Here is a 22,591-nt window from a genome sequence, read left to right on the forward strand (position 1 = left end):
TTTAAGAAGAAATAAAGTTTTATTTTTATATTAAACTGCTTTGTTTCAGTGGTCATTGCACAGTAACAGGCAGAGGGTAAAATAAGGACAAGAACATCCTGAAGGCAGCACTTACAGCCTAAGCTTTATAAGGAGTAAGAGAACACATTTTACCACATTGTTCTTAATCCAGCAGAGCCCAGGTACTCTTGCTCATAATTCACAGTGGCGAGACTTCAGGCTTTGACACTTAGTACATTCTCCAGGGCTTTGGTTACCTGATCAACATTGAAATTATTCAGAGAGACATTCTTCTCTTGGCCAAATGCTGAGGAAGAAAGAGAACAGTGACTATGTACTCTGAACAGTAGGACTAATGAAATTATACTTCTATAATTTATTCCTACTTCAGAGTCTTGTTAAAATCATAAAGGTAAATGTTAGAATTAATCCAGGAGTCTCATTTTAGCTGATTCAGGATGCCTACAATTAGAAAGTTTCAAGATCTTTTTTTTTTTGGTCAGTCATGGGGCCTGAATTCTGTGCTGTCCCTCTGTTCTTCAGCTCAATGTGAGTGCTCTACCACTTGAGCCACAGCACCACTTCCGGCTTTTTCTGCTTATGTGGTGCTGAGGAATCGAACCCAGGGCCTCATGCATGCAAGGCAAGCACTCTACCACTGAGCCACCTTCCCAGCCCTCAAGGAGATCTTAAGACATTTATTATTAACCACTATGAGCAATCCCTAGACAGTCTGGCTAACATTGGTTGCTGTGTGTTTAAAAATTAGTACATCTGGGGCTAGGAAGGTGGCTCAGTGGTAGAGCGCTTGCTTTGCATGCCTGAGGCCCTGGGTTCAATTCCTCAGCCCTACATAAGCAAAAAGAAAAAAAGCCGGACATGGCACTGTAGCTCAAGTGGTAGAGCGCTAGCCTTGAGCTGAAGAGCTGAGGGAGGACAGCGCCCAGGCCCAGAGTTCAGGCCCCACGACTGGACCCCCCCCCCAAAAAAAAAAAAAAAAATTAGTACATCTAATGCTGGGTGCTGGTGGCTCATGCCTGTAATTCTAACTACTCAGGAGGCTGAGATCTGGGGGATCGCATTTCAAAACCAGTTCGGGAAGCAGAGTCCATGAGACTCATCTCTAGTTAACCTCAGAAAACTGGAAGTGGTGATGTGGCTCAAGCAGTAGTGCGCTCGCCTTGAGCTGAAGAGCTGAGGGAGGGACAGTGCCCAGGCCCAGAGTTCAAGCCCCACGACCAGTCAAAAAAAAAGAAAAAAGCCTATCTAACATAATGTGCGGCACAGTATGTTGAGGTTAATTGTATCCATCTCTTCTAGTCAATGGGCTTTAAAAAATCCTTTTTATTTTCTTCAAACAGTTATTATTTGCCTGGTGCTGGTGGCTCATGCCTGTAATTCTAGTTACTCAGAAAGCTGAGATCTGAGAAGAGTGGTTTGAAGCCAGCCTGGGCAGGAAAATCCACAAGACTCTTATCTCCAATTAACCGAACCAAAGAGCTCCGGAACAGTACCCAAGACAAAAGAACAAAACAAAGAACAGTTGTATATGACATATAAAGATGTACATTGTTAGAACCAATTGCCTTAGATATGATTCTTTCTTCTCTGCCCCCAGACATTCCTAGGGCAGGGTATAATTAAAAACCAGGATTAAAATCACACCATTCAAATCTGGGCACTGGCAGTTCACACCTATAATCCTAGCTACTCAAGAGCTGAGCTCTGAGGATCGTGGTTCAAAGCCAGCCCAGGTAGGAAAATTCTGTGAGACTTTTATCTCCAATAAACCATCAGAAAAGAAAAACAGAAGTGGTGCTGTGGCTCAAGTGGTAGAGCTCTAGCCTTGAGCTGAAGAGCTGAGGGATAGCGCCCAGGCTCAGAGTTCAATCCCCACAACCGACAAAATAAATAAATAAATAAATAAATAAATAAATAAATAAATAAAATCACACCATTCATAGTCCAGCATCAGTGGCTCACATCTGTAACCCTAGCTACTCAAGAATCTGCAATGGGGGCTGGGAAGGTGGCTCAGTGGTAGAGCGCTTGCCGTGCATGCATGAGGCCCTGGGTTCGATTCCCCAGCACCACATAAGCAAGAAGAAAAAAAAGCCAGAAGTGGCACTGTGGCTCAAGTGGTAGAGTGCTAGCCTTGAGCTGAAGAGCTGAGGGACAGCGCCCAGGCCAGAGTTCAAGCCCCACGACCACCACCACCACCACCAACAAAAAAATGTGCTCTTTACCTGACTTTTGTAACTGTAATGCCTCTGTCTCACCTTTGCAATAAAAATTTAAAAATTAAAAAAAAAAAAAAGGAGCTGCAATAGGAGGATCCAGGTTATAAGCCAACCCAAGCAGGAAAGTCTGTGAAATTCATCTCTAATTAAATATGGTGGCACAAAGAGGTAGGGCACTAGCCTTCAGCATAAAAGCTCAGGGACAGTGACTTTGGCCTGTGCCTATGCCCTAGGTCCAGCAAGAAAAAGAAATGTCACACTATTCATGGTGGCTTGCACCTGTAAGCTATTTAGAAGGTTGAGATCAGGAAAGTTGCTTATCTCGTATAAACTACAAAAAATATTATAAGGCCAGGGTAATGCTGAATGACTAGTCAGAGAATCCCTGTGGGTTTTTTTTGTTTGTTTTTTGTTTTTGTTCTCTCATGGGGCTTGAACTCAGCCTGGATGAGTTCTCAGAGCTTTCTTTCTGAGCCATAGTACCACTTACAGTTGTCTGGTCATTAACTGGAGAGGAGTCTCATGGATTTTCCTGCCCGAGCTGGCTTTGACTCTCAATCCTCAGATCTCAGTCTCCTCAGTAACTAGGATAACAGGCTGCAAGCCCCAGGCGTCTGGCAGAATGCTTGAATATATGAGGTTAAACAGAATTAGAACCTTAGTGAATAAGAGCCAGTCTGCCATGGAAGATTGGGAGGTACACTCCAGGAAAAGGAGGTAAAATGTAAAAGGCATAATGCTGTTAAACACTAATTGCATAATTTTAGGTATATTTTATAAAGTTGTCTTTTTTTTTTTTTTTTTTGGGTCCGGTCGTGGGGGCCTGAACTCTGGGCCTGGGCGCTGTCCCTCAGCTCTTCAGCTCAAGGCGAGCGCTCTACCACTTGAGCTACAGCGCCACTTCCGGTTTTCTGGTGGTTTATTGGAGATAGGTCTCTCCTGCCCGGGCTGGCTTTGAACCGCGATCCTCAGATCTCAGCCTCCTGAGTAGCTAGGATTACAGGTGTGAGCCACCAGCGCCCGGCATCCGGCTTTTTCTCTTTTTGCTTATGTGGTGCTGAGGAATCGAACCCGGGGCCTCAGGTATGCAAGGCAAAGGCTCTACCACTGAGCCACCTTCCCAGCCCCTAAAGTTGTCTTTTCTAATCTTTCCACCTGCATAATTGAGGATTAGGTATGATTTAGGCAGGAAAACAACACAGGTTTAGCACGAAGTATCTGAACCCACACTGCCACATCTAGTTTGGTAGGGCATTCATCGATGGTAATGGACTAGTATGTTTTCTACTTGAAGCCTACTGTTTGTGTACCCGTATGCATGCCGGTACTGGAGTATGAAATTAGGGCCTGGCGCTGTTCCTTTTTTAGCTAAAGGCTGGCGCTCTACCCCTTGAGCCACAATTACACTTGGGCCCTTTGGTGGTTAACTGGAGATAAGTCTCGCAGCCTTTCCAGCCAGGGCTGACTTCATTCATCGATCCTCAGATCTCAGCCTCCTTAGTAGTTAGGATTACAGGCTTTGAAGACTATTCTGATCTACAGAAATCCCTACGCTACGAACCTGCAAGACTCAAATGTGTGTGTTACCCAAAGGCAAGGCATCATAGAGCGCTGTGAATGTGCACTTCATCGTTAGCAACAGCAAGGCTGAGGTTTTGGTTGTACTTTCTTCCCACATTTTTCTCGTGACCTTGGCCAGGGCCCTCTCTCGAGCTTCCAGCCGGGGTCCCAGCACTCACCATAGCGCGCCCAGAGCTTGGGCTGCACGTCGGAGCACTCGCGGATTAGAATGGGCAGGTCGGGGTGCGCTTTCTTCAGATCCACATAGCGTTTCTCGATGAAATCCCTGCGGGGTCGGAGACAAGGCGGCGCGTCCTAGGGCAGAGCGTCCCCAAACACTGGGGAGGTCGAGGTCATGACCCCGACGTCCCGAAGCCCTCCCGCCTCACCACGCCACGCCTCACCTGACCCCTTGGCTGCCCGGCGAGCGCTGGCACAAGTGGATGCGAATCTCACGAAGGACTTGCTTCGCTCCGGCCGCCCGACTAGCCGCGGCCGCCGCCATCTTTGCTAGTACGGAAAGCCCAATTCCAGGCCTTCCCAGTCAGACCAATAACGGAACCTTCAGCCTCTTCCACAGATTGGATGACGCTAGTGGGCGGGGTAAATATTAGCCAATGACATGAAGGTATGATAGATATCCGTGACGTCTCAGTTCAATCTCCGCGACCCAAACGAGGGGGAGGAAGCCGGAAGTACTGAGCGTTCCGAGGTGGATTGTGGGAAAAGCTTGACGCCGTCGGTTTATTGCCGGAGATTTGGCGCTTGCTTCTGTGGAAAGACTGCGGACAAAATGCCGGAGCGGGACAGTAAGACACTCGGGTCAACAGCTCTTTCTTGCTGTATCGCAGAACTGGGGACACTTAATTTAATTTGGCAGCGTTTAAGCCGGTGTCGTGTGGCGCTTGGAGCCCTACGAAGCCATTGGGCCTTCGGAGAGGCCAGGCTGCTTCACACTGAGTTTTGCTTTGGTTTTTTATGTTTTTCTGCGGTTCAGACCCACCAGCTTTGCCCTGGTTGGTCTCGAACTCTCACTCTCTTAGGTTTGCTTCTTTATTAGCTGGAATTACGGGCGTGGTCCACCACACCAGGTCTTTCCGAGCTTCCTTCTTGCTAATTTACGTGAGGACGGACGCTTTTTAAAAGCCCACTCTCACCCTTCCTTTATCTAAATAGTGAATTGTGCTCATTCCTCCGCCACAGCGTTGTTTTTGGAAACGGGGGAGGGGGGTGTCTTCCTCTGTTGCCCTGGTTGGCCTTGTACACTTGGTTCTCCGGCCTCACCACCCACTTCCCTCCGCCCCCCGTAGTAGTTGGGATTATAGGCATGCCCAAGGCTTGAGCTCTTTTGTTTATTGATTTTTGCCAGTCCTGGGGCTTGAACTCAGGAACTGGGCACTGTCCCTGAGCTTCTTTTGTTCAAAGCTACATTCTCACTTGAACCACAGCACCACTTTTCAGACTTTTTCTGTTTATGTGGAACTGGGAAATCAAACCCAAGCGTCATGCATGCTAGTCAAGCACCTACCACTAAGCTACATTAACCAGCCCTTGAACTCGTTTTGTTTTTGGTCGGTCATGAGGCTTGAACTCTGGGCCTGGGCGCTGTCCCTCAGCTCTTCAGCTCAAGGCTAGCGCTCTACCACTTGTGTCACAGCGCCATGTCTGGTTTTCTAGTGGTGGACTTTTCCTGCCCAGGCTGGCTTTGAACTGAGATCCTCAGATCTCAGCCTAGGTAGCTAGGATTACGGGCATGGGCAATTCGTGCCCGGCCTTGAACTTTTGATGTAGCATTTCAGATGTGCTTTTTAGGAAAGTGCTGATCCTCCACCTGAGGTAGAGGAACCTCTTTGTGCTCCCATAGCTCAGTTTTCCCATGTTAGCACTTACAACCTTCTTGATTACTGTTGTTCTTACCTCTTCCTTCTGTGTTGTTTACTGCTATAATTCCAGATTTTGTACAGGACTGACACATAAGAGCTGGATTAGCACTGGGGGGAAAAAAAGAGCTGAATTAATGTTAATTCTGCTTCCCCCCCCCCCCCCCCAATCCTGGGGCTTGAACTCAGGGCCGGGGCATTGTCCCTGAGCTTCTTTTGCTAGCACTCTTACCACTTGAACCACAGCACCACTTCCAGCTGTTTCTGTTTCTGGTACTGAGGAATTGAACCCAGGGCTTCATGCATGCTAGGTAAACACTCTACCACTAAGCCACATCCCAGCCCTAATGTTAATTCTTTTTTGTTAGGTGAACCGTTCTCCAACCCTTTGGCTCCAGATGGCCATGATGTGGATGATCCTCATTCTTTCCACCAGTGAGTATTTTGTTCCAGGACCCAGGAAATGAACTGAACAATGAATAAGTAGGAATGGTAGTGCTGATGAAAGAATCCTCTTGTCAGCAAAGATGGTAAAATATTTTACTTCCTGACCTTTATCTCTGGGAACCTTAAAGTGGATTGGATGTACTACATAAGGAGAAATTCTGGTAGGAAAAGGCCTAGTTTTTTTTAAAGTGTTGCTTAATCACATATACAGGGATTCTTCCCATACAAAATTAAAACATTGGAAATAAAAGTAAACTTGTGTTTGACAACTTTTCCAAATGCCTCCCCGCCTCCATCCCCTTTGGTTGCAAGTACTAGGGCTTGAACTCAGGATCTCTAGCTCTTGTTTTGCTTCCCCCCCCCCCCCCCCCAGGTCTAATGCCTAACCCTTGAGCCATACCTCCATTTCTGCTTTTTACTTCTGCCCAAGTTGTTTTGGAATGGAGGTACTCAGATCTCAGTCCCCTGAATAGCCAGGGTTACAGATGTGAGCTACCAGTGCCTGGCTTCACACTGGTTCTAATTTTTTTTTTTTTTTTCTGGTCATGGGGCTTGAACTTGGGGCCTGAGCGCTGTCCCTTAGCTCTTCAGCTCAAGGCTAGCACACTACCTCTTGAGTCACAGTGCCACTTTTAGTTTTCTGGTGGTTTATTGGAGATAAAGAGTTTCATGGATTTTCCTGGCCAGGCTGGTTTTGAACAGTGACCACTTGACCACTTTTGTTTTTTTTTAGGTTATGTATACCTGGCTGGACTCTAACCTATAGTCTTCCTGCTTTAACCTCTCATCACATGTGACTCCACTATGAGCTCAGTCTTCCTTCCTTCCTTCCTTCCTTCTTTCCTTCCTTCCTTTCTTTCTTTCTTTCTTTTTGGGTCCGGTCGTGGGGCCTGAACTCTGGGCCTGGGCTCTGTCCCTCAGCTCTTCAGCTCAAGGCTAGCGCTTTACCACTTGAGCCACAGCGCCACTTCTGGCTTTTTTCTTTTTGCTTATGTGGTGCTGAGGAATTGAACCCAGGGCCTCATGCATGCAAGGCAATCGCTCTACCACTGAGCCACCTTCCCAGCCCATCAAAGCTGAATTTTAGAACTAGGAGGAAAACTGGTTTTAAAGCAATACTGATTTTAAAGCAAAGCAGAAACAGTTGAATTAATAGCGGAAGTATTTTAGTTTGAGATAGCAGGATTACCTTTGGAGACTAGAGTCAGCAGGACAAAGAAGAGCTCTAGTTAGTAGATTCTCAAAGGAGTCCTGCTATAGTTTAGTTATGAAGGGAGTCCCTGTCAGGGTGCTATTTAAAATTGCTTCTTATACCATAAGTGCTCTTTCCTACAAATGAGAAATACTGTCATAGTGAATTGTTATTCTCTTAACAGATATTTATATTGTTTCCATCTTTCTTATTTTTCAGTCTTCTGTTGAACCTGCTTTGTAAACTTCTTTTTTTTTTTTTTTTTTGGTTGGTTTTGGGGCTTGAACTTTGGGCTTAGGCGCTGTCCCTGCGCCCTTCAGCTCAAGGCGAGTGCTCTACTGCTTGAACCATAGCACCACTTCTGGTTTTCTAGTTTATTGGAGATTAGAGTCGACTTTCTTGCTCGGGCTGGCTTTAAACCATAATCCTCAGATCTTAGCCTCCTATGTAGCTAGGATTACAGGGGTTAGCTACCAGTGCCTGGCTTAAACTTCTTGTATATATATATGAAAGTAATTGGCAAGGTTAAATTGAGATAAATGGAATTGCTGATTCATACGGTACATCCACTTTAGTTTTAATAAATACTGCCAGATTGCTTTCCAAATTGGTTCACATTCCCTTTAGCAGTATACTAGAGGATCCACTTCCAAAATTCTTATGCATATTTGATTTATTAAACTTTTTTAGTAAACACTAATGTGTTAAAGGACTTATATTTTCCTGGTTTCTATTAAAGTTTCATTTCCTATTGGATGTTAGTTTTTAAAATCTTTGGTATTTCTTCTAGATCAAAACTCACCAATGAAGATTTCAGGAAACTTCTCATGACCCCAAGGGCTGCACCTACCTCTGCACCACCTTCTAAGTCACGTCACCATGAGTAAGTCTTGAGGTGATCTCATCCTTCTCCCTTATTTCTTTATTCCTTCTTATCCCATTCTCTTTGTGGCAGTATTGGGGTTTAAACTCAGGGTTTTGTTCTCTATACTTGTGTCATGCCTCTAGCCCAAGACTAGTTTATTTTAATTAATTACTTATTTTTTGAAGCCTGTTGTTTGATTTTTTTTTTTCCCTATAAATATTGAAGCTCCAATGATGACTGGGATGCCATGGGTTCTGTTTCTTAGGGTTTGTTTCTAGGGACTACTTTAATAGTAGTCACTGGTGCTGCACTCAACAGCTATGTCAACTTGTTGTTGCCCTACACACTCTGGGACAAATACTTGGAGATATATAATGTCAGTATAGGTCCTTACATGTTTATGATACTCCTCAGAGGGGGTGGAATATGGTACTGGGTTTGAACTGAGGGGCTTATACTTGCTAAGCTGGTGTGTGATACCCCTGAACAGTGTTTACAATCTTGTTTTTCACGGTTTTGGTTTGGATAATAGTGTTGCTTCCTTTCCTCCTGAGCACAGACCACTGCATCCACCTTCCCTTTCATTGAGACAGTCTCTCAGATTTTCATCCCCAATGGCCTGGCACTACAATCATCCTAATCTCAGTCTTCCATGATATTTAGAATGACAAGTACATGCCACTGCACCCAAATATAGGTTGAGAAGAACTTTTCTTCCTGGACTCAAACTGTAGTCTTCCTATTCTCAGCTTCCTAAGTAGCTTGGATTACAGGTGTGAGCCACCAGTGGCTGGCTTAGGATGCTCTTTAAAGTGTGAGGACTACTTACCTACAAATACTGACTTGTATTTCTGCCTGATTGAAACTGTTGTTTTGGCTAGTTCTAGGCTTTTCTTTTTTCTTTTTGGTTGGTTGGTTGTGGGGCCTGAACTCTGGGCCTAGGCACTGTCCCTTAGCTCTTCAGCTCAAGGCTAGCACTCTACCACTTGAGCCACAGCACCACTTCTGGATGTTTCTGCTTATGTGGTGCTGAGGAATCGAACCCAGGGTCTCATGCATGCAAGGCAAACACTCTACCACTGAGCCACCTTCCCTGCCCTAGGCTTTTCTTTCGTCAGTCTTCAAGGCTTCTTGGGGTTCCCAGGGCTGAGGCAATATTTTACTATTGGTGAATTTCTTGTCTCTTCTAGGATGCCAAGAGAGTACAATGAGGATGAAGATCCAGCTGCACGAAGGAGAAAAAAGAAAAGGTGAAGGGATGGTGGGGAAAGAAATAGTTTGAAGTTTTCCTTTGTTGTTTTGAGGTTTTCTTTCTTCGTAGAGTGGAGTAATAAAATGCTAGTGTTGGTCTTGGGATTCAGCCTGTCTATATTTTGTTATCAGTCTCTAGCTAGAAAAATCTATTTTGTTGAACCTTTCTAATCCATGGATAAGATACAGATAATTTAAAAAAAAATTTTTTTTTTTTGTTGGGCGCTGGTGGTTCATGCCTGTAATCCTAGCTACTCAGGAGGCTGAGATCTGAGGATCCAGGTTCAAAGCCAGCCCAGGCAGGAAAGTCCATGAAACTCCTTTTTCCATAAATCCAGAAGTGGCTCTGTGGCTCAAGTAGTAAAGTGCTAGCCCTGAGCTGGAGAGCTGAGCCAAGGCCCAGAGTTCAAGTCCCACGACCGGAAAAAACAAACAAAACTTTATTTAGGCTCTTAAAACTTTTAACTATGTTAATGCATATAAACATTTAGCACCAGTATCTGGTATATAGTAACCACCACCAAATTGTAGTTACCATCATCATTATGTAATTTTTCTGGATCTACTTCTTTGCCTTCCTATTTTCTAAGTTATGGAGAAAAAAGAACAAATCATTTTTCAGCTGAAATTTAAAAGATAAAAACTCAGGGCTGGGCTGGGCGCTGGTGGCTCAAGCCTGTAATCCTAGCTCTCAGGAAACTGAGATCTGAGGATTGCGGTTCAAAGCCAACCTAGGCAGGAAAAGTCTGTGAGACTCTTATCTCCAATAAAACAACTCAAAAAACTAGAAGTGGCACTGTGGCTCAAGTGGTAAGAGCCCTCACCTTGAGATGAAGAGCTGAGGGATAGAGCGCAGGCCCAGAGTTCAAGCCCCACAACCGAACAAAAAAAAAAAAAACCCCAAAAAAACTCAGGGCTAGGAATGTGGCTCAGTGGTAGAGTGCTTGATTAGTATGCATGAATCCCCATGTTTGATTCCTCAGCATCATATAAACAGAAAATGCTGCAAGTGGCGCTGTGGCTCAATGGGAAAGTGCTAGCCTTGAGCAAAAAAGCTCAGGGACAGTGCCCAGGCCCTGAATTCAAGTCCAGGACTGGCAAAAAAAAAAAAAATTAAAACGGATTTTTTTTGTTGTTGTTGGTCATGGGCCTTAACTCGGCCAGGGTGCTGTCCCTCAGCTCTTCAGCTCAAGGCTAGCACTCTACCACTTGAGCCACAGCGCCACTTCCGGCTTTTTTTCTTTTTGCTTATGTGGTGCTGGGGAATTGAACCTAGGACCTCATGCATGCAAGCTAAGTACTCTACCACTGAGCCACCTTCCCAGCCCAAGAATTTTTGTGTGTGTGTGAATGTCTATGGAATCTGTAGTGTTAGGAGGCATTAAATAGCTGTATAGATACAGATGGAGTGTCCCAAGGAAGCATTAAAAAAGTATATCTGTGACCAGGAAAAAACTATTTCTGGTTTTGAGGGCTACCCACAGGTGATCTGCATTTGTATTAGAATATTTATAGCTGGATGGAATTATAAGGAAGCTGGCAGGAGCAGCAGCTACTCTGAGATTGTCGCTGGTGAGCCTTACATAATTGATTTTTCTTGTTAGTTATTATGCTAAGCTACGCCAACAAGAAATTGAGAGAGAGAGAGAGCTAGCAGAGAAGTACCGGGACCGTGCCAAGGAACGAAGAGATGGTGTGAACAAAGATTATGAGGAAACCGAGCTGATTAGCACCACAGCCAACTATAGGGCTGTGGGCCCCACAGCAGAGGCGTGAGTACCAAGGGGAACACTGCATGGTTCTCTTAGCATCTCAGAGTCTCATCTTAACATGAACCCTTCTTTCTATTTATCCTCCTTTGGAGCCTATTCTAAGTCATTTCAAGAGATACTTGCCACTTACAAAATACTTTACTAGTGTGGCCTTTTTCATTATACAGGGACAAATCAGCTGCAGAGAAGAGAAGACAGTTGATCCAGGAGTCCAAATTTTTGGGTGGTGACATGGAACATACCCACTTGGTGAAAGGCTTGGATTTTGCTCTTCTTCAAAAGGTGAATTCTGGGGGCTGGGAAGGTGACTCAATGGTAGAGTGCTTGCCTTGTATGCATGGTGCATAATGTTCGATTCCTCAGCACCACATAAGCAGAAAAAGCCAGAAGTGGTACTGTGGCTTAAGTGATAGAGTGCTAGCCTTGAGCTGAAGAGCTGAGGGACAATGCCTAAGCCCAGAGTTCAGGCCCCATGACTGACAAAAAAAAAAAAAAAAAAAAAAAGGTGTGTTCTGGTGAGCAGGTATGTAGTAATACTAGAATTCTGAGGGCTTTTATTGGGATTCCCCATAATCCTAATTATCTAGTCTAGAAGAAATAGCTTTTCTGTAGCACTAGCTGCTCATCTTTCAAGTATCACCTAAATTTTATTTCCTTTGGGGAAGCCTTTCCTGATCAGGTATGGTTAAGCCCCCTATTCCTTACTTCCCTTTTCCTGTATCCTTGTGTATCCCTTCTTTTTCACTTACTAAAACAATTATGACATTCTGTTGAAAGTTATTTCCTGCTATAAAGTCCATTAGAGTGTGGACAGTGCCTTGTTTATGATTGTATTCTTATTACCTGGCATTGTGGTACAGTGATGTTCAGTTAATGTATATAAAATGAATGGATGCTGGAACTCTACTGCTTTCCTGTTAGGTACGAGCTGAGATTGCCAGCAAAGAGAAAGAGGAAGAGGAGTTGATGGAGAAACCTCAAAAGGAAACCAAGTAAGTTAATAGCGAAGGCTTGAGAATTTAGACAGATGGGGCCTAAAATAGGAACCTATTTAACAACAATAACAACAAATCTTTTTGGTCTTTTTAGGAAAGATGAGGATCCTGAGAACAAAATTGAATTTAAAACACGCCTTGGTGAGTACAGAGTTTCTCTACTAGTGATGCATTCTTGGTGAAATTTTAGAGAATTTAATGGTGTTAAGAGGAGATGCTTCTTCTTTCTCTCAGCTTCTTTTCCTCTTGTTTTATGTTTTGTTTTGTTTTTTTAAATATACACACCATTAACCTCCCCCTTTTTTTTTTTTTTTTTTGGTCAGTCATGGTACTTGAACTCTGGGCTTGGGCACTGTCCCTGCACTCTTCAGCTCAAGGCGAGCTCTCTACCGCTTGAGCCACAGCACCACTTCCGGTTTTCTAGTGGTTTATTGGAAATAAGAGTCTCACCGACTTTCTTGCCTGGGCTGGCTTTGAACCGTGATCCTCAGATCTCAGCCTCCTGTGTCACTAGGATTACAGGTGTGAGCCACTGGCGCCCAGCTTCCTCTTGTTTTTGACCCTCAAACCAGCTAGTTTCCAGAAAGTATAATAGAACTCAGACATGTACATAGTTTACACTATTTATATCTCTTTAGACTAGTGGGTATTTGAGAATTAAGGCTTAGGGAGGGAGGAAGGGACTGAGAATTCAGAGTATAGCATCTCAGACCGGGGTTTGAATTCTTATTATAAAATCACTATAAGTATATGATTTTAGCTGACTTTGTTTACTGTTGTTCATATGTAAGAACTGGCTTAATGTTTACCTCGGGATTATTTAGAGATAAAGAGAAATAAAATATACAAAATATCTCTGATATTGAGCCTATAGTGTAGTTGTTTTTTCCATTATCATTAGTATTACATTAAACCTCATCCTTCCTCACAGGGCCTAATATAATGTGGCTATAGTGTCCTTGAAAAGGCATCATAGAAGAATGAATGGGAACCCAGGCTTTGGAGTTAGACTGCTTAGGTCCTATTCTTCTCTCTGCTCATAGCTATATGACTAGATAAATCATTTAATTTTCAGTCTTAGTGTTCTTCTCAGCAAAAAGTAATAATTCTTTTTTTTTTTAATTTAATTTAATTTTATTTGTGAACATACTGTACAGAGGGGTTACAATTACATGGGCAGGATAATGTGTACATTTCTTACCAAGCATTGCAGCCTCCTCCTTTGGTTTACCCTTCACATCCCTTCCCAGCCACCACCCCCCCCCCCCCCCCCCCCCCCACCGCGCACCGGCATTGTAAAGCTCGTTTTGGACATGACAACTTGTACTTCTCATTGTTGCAACAGGTCCACCTGTATCCTTAAATAACTGGTTTTTCCCCATCTCCTCTACAAGTTATACTGACATCAAATATAGTGAAAGCAGGGGTTATACTGTGGGGGAGGGACAAAAAGTAATAATTCTTATCTCACAAGGTTATTGTAAAGACTCACTAAAGCAAAGTATGAATAGTATTTGGCCTGATGTGTGGCACAAGTGAGCAGTTAATAAATGTTTGCTGTTATAGAAGGTTCCCATTGGCTGTTTGTTGGTTTTCCCCTTTGTGTAGGCCGCAATGTTTATCGTATGCTTTTTAAGAGCAAAGCCTATGAGCGGAATGAGCTGTTCTTACCAGGCCGCATGGCCTATGTGGTAGACCTGGACGATGAGTATGCTGACACAGATATTCCCACCACACTTATCCGTAGCAAGGCTGATTGCCCAACCATGGAGGTGAGTAACAGTTTTGAGGGCGCTTATACTTGGAATCTGTCTCTGCCCTACCCCTTAGTTACCATATCATCAAGTTCTGTTCAGTTTTTACCTCCTAAGTTTCCATTGAATCCATTCACTTTTCTTCATCTCTAACATTCTAGTCTATGCCCCAATCTCTTGCTACAACTATTGAATAACGACCCTGATTGTCTTTCCTATTCCTGCTCTGATTTCCTTTCTAGTATATTGTTATCTTGTTTTTATTGAGATATAATTAGCATGCTATATAATTCATCTTCTGAAAGTTGACTCAGTGGTTTTTAATACATTTGTTGAGTTTGTAGTCACAACCACAATCAATGTTAGAATATGTTCCTCATCCCTCCAAAAAAACCTTATATTCTTTGTCATCCATCACCCTATAGTCTCTCCATTTCAGCTTCCATTATGGTTTTTTTTTTTTATTCTTTTTGCTTATGTGGTGCTGAGGAATCGAACCCAGGGCCTTAGGCATGCAAGGCAAGCGCTCTACCACTGAGCCACCTTCCCAGCCCCTCCATTATGGTTTTTACACATGTCCAGGGGAGATCTTTTTTAAATGAAAATACCTCTATCACCACTCTTTAGAAGTGTCGTGAGGTTTTTTGTTTTTAGGATAAAGAGCAAAATCCCTTCCATGAGCTTCTGAGCTCCTGTAATATCTGGCCATTTTAGATTCTTTCACTATGCCTCCCTTCTAGTCTCTCAGCTTCCCTGGCCTGCCTGCCACTTTTCCTCTCTCCCTTCTATCTTTCTGTTATGGGGTTTGAACTCAGGGCCTGGGGACTGTCTCTGAGCTTTTCTCCTCAATGCTAGTGCTCTACCATTTTGAGCCACAGCTCCTGTTCAAGTTTTCTGGTGGTTAATTGGAGGTAAGAGTCTCATGGACTTTCCTCCCTGGGCTGGTGTTGAATGCAATCCTTAGATTATAGCCTCCTGAGTAGCTAAGATTATAGGCATGAGCCACCAGTGCCCAGCTGCCCTGGCTTTCTTGTTAGTTCCAGATTCACTCTTGACCCAGGGCCTCTTTGCATGCTTCTTCATCTGTCTTGAATTTCCTTCTATTGTAGCTCTTTTCCCTGTCTTCCTTCTCAATGTTGAATTGTGTAAATGACTAAATGAAGGGATTCTGGTCAGTCGGAAAACCTTCTTTCTCTTTGGGGTTTTTCAGGCCCAGACCACACTAACAACAAATGACATTGTCATCAGCAAACTCACTCAGATCCTTTCATACCTGAGGCAGGGTACCCGCAACAAGAAGCTCAAGAAGAAGGATAAAGGTATGTAAAGGATTCGGGAGAGAAATATTACCCACATTTTGGAGATAGAACCATGGTCTTCCAAAGCTTCTGCAGAAATTGGTAGATTCCAAAAGAGCAGAGAAAAACAGCAGTGAATCATTTACAAATGCTTATACCTAGGGGCTGGGAAGGTGGCTCAGTGGTAGAGGCCTTGCATGCATGAGGCCCTGGGTTCGATTCCTCAGCACAACATAAAGCAAACAAAAAAAAGAAAAAAAAGCCAGAAGTGGTGCTGTGGCTCAAGTGGTAGAGCGCTAGCCTTGAGCTGAAGAGCTGAGGGACAGTGCCCAGGCCAAGAGTTCAGTCTGCATGACCAGACCTAAGAAAAAAAAAAAAAAAAAAGCTTATACCTAGATTCTGTTTGTTTGGCTTACTTAAAAAAAAGCAGTGGTTAGGTTTGAAACAGGAGAGAGGGTAGGTAACTTTGTTCTATAATTCAAACAAGCTATCTAATAGGTCATTGAGAACTGGAGAGGATGATAAGTCTGAGTTGGAGTCACCTCAAGAGATTATTCCTGACTTCTCTCTTTCTATTGTAGGGAAGATGGAAGAGAAGAAGCCTCCTGAGGCTGACATGAAGTATGTATACTAGCCCAGGGAAATACACTCTTGTCTTTGGCAAAGACAAGAGTGGAAAGGTCTTGGTGTTGAAAATTTGTAGAAATGGTCAAGATAAGTAGAAGTATGTGTAAAATTGGCAGCTAGTAATACCTGTTTTTCTCAGCATTTTTGAGGACATTGGGGACTATGTTCCCTCTACAACCAAGACACCTCGGGACAAGGAGCGAGAGGAGATATCGAGAACGGGAGCGTGATCGGGAACGAGACAGAGGACCGGGACCGGGAGCGGGAGAGGAGAGACGAGATCGGAGAGAGGGAGCGAGAGCGGGACCGAGAAAGAGAGGAAGAAAAGAAGAGGCACAAGCTATTTTGAGAAGCCAAAAGTGGATGATGAGGTGAGATGTGAGCTCCTGAGGTGAGACGAAATGGTGGAGCTTACCTTCTTTGCCTGCACCAGCCAAGTATGAGACTCTTCTAGTCTATAGGAGCCTTGTGTCTCCACAGAAACAATCAGATCAAGAGCAATAATCTAGGATAGTAGTGATCCTGGAAATGAGGACAAGGTGGGCTTGGAAATCCATTCAGACTTGTGGGGAGGGATGAGTAGAATCTTATATAGTGACATTCACCTTGTTTTATGTTTTATTTGCAGGCCCATGGATGTTGACAAAGGTAGGTTGTATTCATAACACCTTGTATGGCTCTAGCAATGCTTAGGCTAATTATGATCTTGTGCTTACAACTGGTGAAGGTGGGATGGGGAAATTTCCTGGTTCTAGGATTTCATAAGAACCATGTTTTACTTTATGGAATAGAGTGAATCTGTTATCCTGAACAATAGCGGGAAATATTTGTTCTTTGATAAAAGTCTCCCAACTGGGTGGCTCATATCTATAATCCTAGCTACTCAGGAGGCTGAGATCTGAGGATCATAGTTCAAAGTCAACTTGAGCTGGAAAGTCATGAGATTCTTATTTATTTATTTATTTATTTTTTTGGTCGGTCGTGGAACTTGAACTCTGGGCTGGGCTCTGTCCCTCAGCTCTTCAGCTCAAGGCAAGCACTCTACCACTTGAACTATAGCGCCACTTCTGGTTTTTTGGTGGTTTATTGGAGATAGGAGTCTCACAGTCTCTCCTGCCCAGGCTGGCTTTGAACCGCGATCCTCAGATCTCAGCCTCCTGAGTAGCTAGGATTACAGGTGTGAGGCCACCAGCGCCCGACTTTTTATTTTTATTTTTTTATTTTTATTTATTTATTTATTTATTTTTTTCCATGTGATTCTTTTTTGGGTCCGGTCATGGGACCTAAACTCTGGGCCTGGGGCGCTGTCCCCGCAGCTCTTCAGCTCAAAGCTAGCACTCTACCACTTGAGCCACAGCGCCCACTTCCGGCTTTTTTCTTTTTGCTTATGTGGTGCTGAGGAATCGAACCCAGGGCCTCAGGCATGCAAGGCAAGCGCTCTACCACTAAGCCACCTTCCCAGCCCCTCTATGAGATTCTTATATTTAATTAACTCTCAGAAAACTGGAAGTCAGCTGTGGCTCAAAGTGGCAGAGCACTAGGCTTGAGTCAAAGAGCTCAGGGATAGCACCCAGTCCTTGAGTTTAAGCCCCTTGACCAAAAGGAAAAAGCCCTCCAGTCCTGAAGTTTTGAGGTTTGCCGTAGTTGAGGGTGTAGTGGTTCTGGGTAATCTATTGTTATCCCAACTGGAGTGACTCATTAAAAGATGAAGTTTGGTTAAAATTTTGTTAGATAGGGTTGGAGGTGTGGCCCAGTTAGTAGAGTGCTAGCCAATGAGCAAAAGTAGTAGGTATGGTAGTGGGTATGGTTGTGGGGCCTGAACTCTGGGCCTGGGCATTGTCCCTCAGCTCTTCAGCTCAAGGCTAGCGCTCTACCATTTGAGCCACAGCACCACTTCCAGCTTTTTTCTTTTGCTTATGTGGTGCTGAGGAATCGAACCCAGGCCTCATGCATGCAAGGCAAGCGCTTTACCACTGAGCCACCTTCCCAGCCCCAGAGTCCTGGTTTTGGACCTTAAAAAAAATTTTTTTTTTTTGTTAGATCAAAAGTTGTTATTAAGCCGGGCGCTGGTGGCTCACGCCTGTAATCCTAGCTACTCAGGAGGCTGAGATCTGAGGATCACGGTTCAAAAGCCAGCCCGGGCAGGAGAGACCGTGAGACTCCTATCTCCAATAAACCACCAGAAAACCGGAAGTGGCGCGGTAGAGTGCTCACCTTGAGCTGAAGAGCTGAAGGACAGTGCCAAGGCCCAGAGTTCAAGCCCCTACGACCGACAAAAAAAAAAAAAACGTTGTTATTAGTCCTCGCCTCAGCAGCACATATACTAAAATTCGAACAATACCGAGATTAGCATGATCTCTGCGCAAAGATGACATGCAAATTCGTGAAGTGTCCCAATATTTTTGTAAAAGTTGCTATTGCCTTAAAAACATGTTTTAATAAGCCAAAACTGATATACTACAATACTTCCAGCACCCTGGAAAATGAGGTAAGATCCTAATTTTGAGGTTAGCCAGGACAGCAAGACCTTGTCTGAACAAAATATAGTAGGCTGTGTGTGTGTTTGTGTGTGTGTGTGTATGTATGTGCGCGTGCGTGCGTGTGCGTGCGTGTGCGCACAACGCGCGCAGCAGCCCTGGGGTTTGAACTTAAGGTCCTGGGTACTGCCCCTGAACCTCATTGCTTAAGGCTGGTGCTCTGCCACTTGAGCCATGGCTCTACTCACTCCTGGCTTTGGTGTTTAATTGGAGATAAGAATGAGTCTCACAAGACTTTTCAGCCTGGGCTGGCTTTGAACTGTGATCCTCAGATCTCAGCCTCATAAGTATTTAGGATTACAGGCATGAGCCACTGGTGCTTGGCTTAAAATAGTTTAAAGGGAGGTGGATGTAGGTTGTGGGGAGATATTGAGAGAACTTGCTCAAAGTCTAAGCAAATTTCTCTTTTATTCTAGGACCTGGGTCTGCCAAAGACTTGATCAAGTCAATCAATGAAAAGTTTGCAGGGGTCTGCTAGTTGGGAAGGCACTGGAGTCATATCCTTTATGGTCCGAGAGAACTGTTTTTAATTTATTCCAACTCTACCTGTCTCCTCTGCTTTCTTCTGTGCTTGAATTTTGGCAGGGATAAAGCCATATGGTGTTTCACCCCACAGGACCCTGTTGGTTAAATCTAGAACTGGCTTCTGAGAATTTTCATATTGAAGCCATTAGCCCTTGAAGTTTTTCAATAAGTATAATTTTCTTTAACATAACGTATATTGAAGAAGCCAGAAGACAAAAAGCAGCTGGGTGATTTCTTTGGCATGTCTAACAGTTATGCAGAATGCTATCCTGCCACGTACGTGAGACCTTGAAAGGGAAGGGAGGGTGAGATGACTGGAAGACAAGTTCTGGGAATCAGGTGAAAATTTGAGGGCTGGGAAGGTGGCTCAGTGGTAGAGCGCTTGCCTTGCATGTCTGAGGCCCTGGGTTCGATTCCTCAGCACACATAAGCAAAAAGAAAAAAGCCGGAAGTGGCGCTGTGGCTCAAGTGGTAGAGCGCTAGCCTTGAGCTAAAGAGCTGAGGGACAGCGCCCAGTGCCCAGAGTTCAGGCCCCAGGACCGGACCTAAAAAAAAAAAAGAAAATTTGACTTGCTGGGATTCCAGGGTATTCTTGCTTAGATGAACTCTTTTTTTTTTTTTTTGGCCAATCCTGGGGCTTGAACTCAGGGCTTAGGTACTTTTCCTGAGCTTCTTTTGCTCAAGACGCGCACTCTAGTACTTGAGCCACAGTGCTACTTATGGCTTTTCTGTATATGTGGTACTGAGGAATTGAAGCCAGGGCTTCATGCATGCTAGACAAGCACTATACCACTAAGCCACTATTCCCAGCCCTTTGGATGAACTCTTCTATTGGGCTTTGAGTAGGAGGTAGAGGGGTGTGGTCCTGCCTAGAAAAAATAACCTCTTAACTGGATAGGTTTTTGGATAAAATATAGTAGTCTGGGACTATGGTATCTATTTAACTGCTTCTTGTCTTTAGGATGGATGACATGGCTGTGGATAGTGACGAGGAGGTGGATTATAGCAAAATGGACCAGGTATGAAGCTTAGTTATCCTTTGGGCAGTTATCCTTTAACATACTTCCTTTTCCCCACTCCCCAAATATTGTTTCATTTACTAGCCTCATTTTCCTTCATCTGCAGCTATAAAAACATTAACAGTTTAGATCATTACAGCTTAATTGTTTTGAGTAGTTTGCATAAGATTAAATGAGGTAAGGTCAAAACAAAATATCAGGCTTTAACTTCCATCCTAGGAAATGAACACACATTAATAAATGGGAAGGAACCTGGGCGCCAGTGGTTCATGACTGAAATCCTAGCTACTCAAGAGGCTGAGATCTTTGGATGGCTTTATGCCAGCCCAGGCAGGGAAATCCTTGAGACTATCTCATTTGCAGAAAAAGCTGGAAATGGTGCTGGTTCCAGTGGTTGAGTGCTAGCCTTGAGCAAAAGGAGCTCAGGGACAGTGCCTAAGCCCTAGGTCCAGCGTTCAAGCCCCAGGACTAGCAAAAAAAAAATGGAAAAGAGCCAGTGGCTAATGCCTGTAATCCTAGCTATTGGGGGGAGGGCCTCATGCATGCAAGGCAAGCTCTCTACCACTGAGCCACCTTCCAGCCCCCATAATTTTTTTTTTTAATGCTGGACCTGGGTTTTGAACTTAAGGCCTGATGTTGTCTGTGAGCTTTTTTTTGCACAAGCTAGCACTCTACCACTTGAGCTACAGCTCCACTTCTGGCATTATTTATTAGGGTGGAATTTTTGAATAATAGGAACTGAGATTATGGGAAAGTCTGGGTTTACTTAGGGCTAAATTCTTTATCTGTTGACATCTCTTTCTGTTTTTTCCACAGGGTAACAAGAAGGGCCCCTTAGGCCGCTGGGACTTTGATACCCAGGAGGAATACAGCGAGTATATGAACATAAGGAAGCTTTGCCCAAGTGAGTTGGTACTAAATACACCAGAGAATGAAGAGGGTGTGGAATTTTTGTGGACTAGAAGCCACTGATTAGAGTGTATGGTTTCGCTGAGCTATTTTCAGAGAAGTACTTTGTCCACAGAACCCTCTGAAAACCATGCTACTGCCATGCAACTTCTAATGCCCCTCTTCCTTCAATGGGCCTTTTTAGGGCTGCATTCCAGTATGGGTATTAAGATGTCTGAAGGACGGAAAACCAGGCGATTTAAAGAAACCAATGACAAAGCAGAGCTTGATCGGCAGTGGAAGAAGATCAGTGCAGTAAGTGGACTTTCTGGTGGAAGGTTTCAGCTGGAGGACAAACACTGGCCCACAGATGCAGAAACCAAGGAAGTGTGAGGTCAGCTTTGGACCTCAGGTGGGCTTAAACTAGCACTATTCATTTTACAGATCATTGAGAAGAGGAAGAAGATGGAAGCTGATGGGTAAACAGCATTATTTTTCTTCTGTGGGACTGGTGGGAATTGCTCAGTTGTTGGTTATGCTGACTTGTTTCTCCTTCCATTGCAGGTTGAAGTGAAGAGACCCAAATACTAATCTTTAGTTCCAACTGAAAAATCCACATGGGTATTCTCTCTACTTTCTATAATTTCTAGAAAGGTTGTAAGGTGGTATTTGTTGTTTTATTTGCAAATGTGTATAAAGTTTTATTGCATAACATCTGATTCCATTAAAATTGGTAGCCAGTCTTGTCTTGAGCATCCCCCTAGAACAGAAAGAAGCATATTTTACTAATTGTATAAAATTAGAAGTAGAAAGTTACATTTTTGTTTACTAGCCAATGTGCCCAGTGGAGGGAGAAGAATGACTTCCCTGAGAGAAGAGTATTAGGTTTAGGTAGGCAGATGTAAAGATGAGTTGTCTCAATTATCAGACTCATTCAGTTTTATATGAGGTTAGTCCTAGAGCAGAGTTCCTAAGATTGTCATGGTCTAAAACTGTGGACTAAAACGTGTATGGGACTTCGCTCTTGATGAAAGCATCTAATAAAAATCACATATGGGAATAAAAACTTTATCCCCTCCTGAGAGTTTCAGTAATGCTTCCTCCTAGGATGAAAAAATCTGGGGGAAATGCCTTGAGGCCGAAACTTGTGTACCCAGGCCATACAATCCAAGAATCCCCCTCCTATGCCAAAACGACTTAGTGCCCTTCATCCTGAAAAGTTTGCTCAGGATCAGGGTGGACCTACTCCCCATACCATTCTGTCTCTTTCCCCCTTTCTTGCTTTCTGCTCACTGTCAGTACTTTGGTATTTATTATTAGGAGTCAGCACTTCATTTAGATTAAATGTCTCCATGTCAATGTGTACTATGAGTCTAAGACCTCAGGTTCACCAGATCCAAGAAAAGCTAGAAAGTCCCTAAGCATAGCCATTATCCTTGATCATTTTTTCCTGATAGAAAAGGGCTTTTTTTGTTCATTTTTGCAGTGCCAAGCATCCAACCCAGTGCTTTATGTATATCAAACATGACATGCCCTCTACAACTGAGCTAAACCCCCAATTCCTAGAAAAGGGCTTTCTGAAGAAGCTGATTTTATCAGTGACATTTAAAGGCTAAACTTGGGCCCTTTCTGTGACAGCACTTGGAATAACTAATTTCAGACATGACATCATGGGTCTCATGGCTGTAGGCTGAACTCCTAATTAGGTAAAAGGCCATGAACTGGAGGTTGACTGCCAGTT

The 22,591-nt window shown here is 43.9% G+C and overlaps 2 protein-coding genes and 1 non-coding gene across 3 annotated transcripts; 2 read left to right on the forward strand and 1 right to left on the reverse strand.

Moving 5' to 3' along the window:
• Positions 1–114: 114 nt before the first annotated feature.
• On the reverse strand, positions 115–4,355 carry Ndufa2 (NADH:ubiquinone oxidoreductase subunit A2). The gene is made up of 3 exons (XM_042691991.1): positions 4,205–4,355; positions 3,980–4,086; positions 115–307 (listed from the first exon to the last, which is right to left on the reverse strand). Exons 1-3 carry the CDS (start codon positions 4,303–4,305, stop codon positions 216–218), a joined length of 300 nt encoding a protein of 99 aa, XP_042547925.1. The 5' UTR covers positions 4,306–4,355; the 3' UTR covers positions 115–215.
• A 145-nt stretch (positions 4,356–4,500) lies between these two features.
• Ik (IK cytokine) lies at positions 4,501–21,929 on the forward strand. The gene is given in 24 exon segments (XM_042691992.1): positions 4,501–4,609; positions 6,049–6,115; positions 8,110–8,202; positions 9,375–9,434; positions 11,040–11,207; positions 11,375–11,489; positions 12,129–12,199; positions 12,297–12,343; positions 13,811–13,974; positions 15,167–15,275; positions 15,836–15,875; positions 16,021–16,087; positions 16,089–16,127; positions 16,129–16,218; positions 16,220–16,272; positions 16,510–16,529; positions 18,835–18,884; positions 18,886–18,927; positions 19,146–19,219; positions 19,905–19,962; positions 20,779–20,866; positions 21,056–21,165; positions 21,295–21,329; positions 21,414–21,929. Coding segments are annotated over 24 exon segments (1,704 nt in total). The 5' UTR covers positions 4,501–4,593; the 3' UTR covers positions 21,442–21,929.
• LOC122118275 lies at positions 18,181–18,284 on the forward strand. The gene has a single exon (XR_006149313.1). It is a non-coding gene; the product is annotated as a U6 spliceosomal RNA (small nuclear RNA).
• Positions 21,930–22,591: the final 662 nt, after the last annotated feature.

This window comes from Dipodomys spectabilis, unplaced genomic scaffold (genome assembly GCF_019054845.1).
Source record: "Dipodomys spectabilis isolate Male_0828 unplaced genomic scaffold, ASM1905484v1 ptg000147l, whole genome shotgun sequence".
NCBI lineage: Eukaryota > Metazoa > Chordata > Mammalia > Rodentia > Heteromyidae > Dipodomys > Dipodomys spectabilis.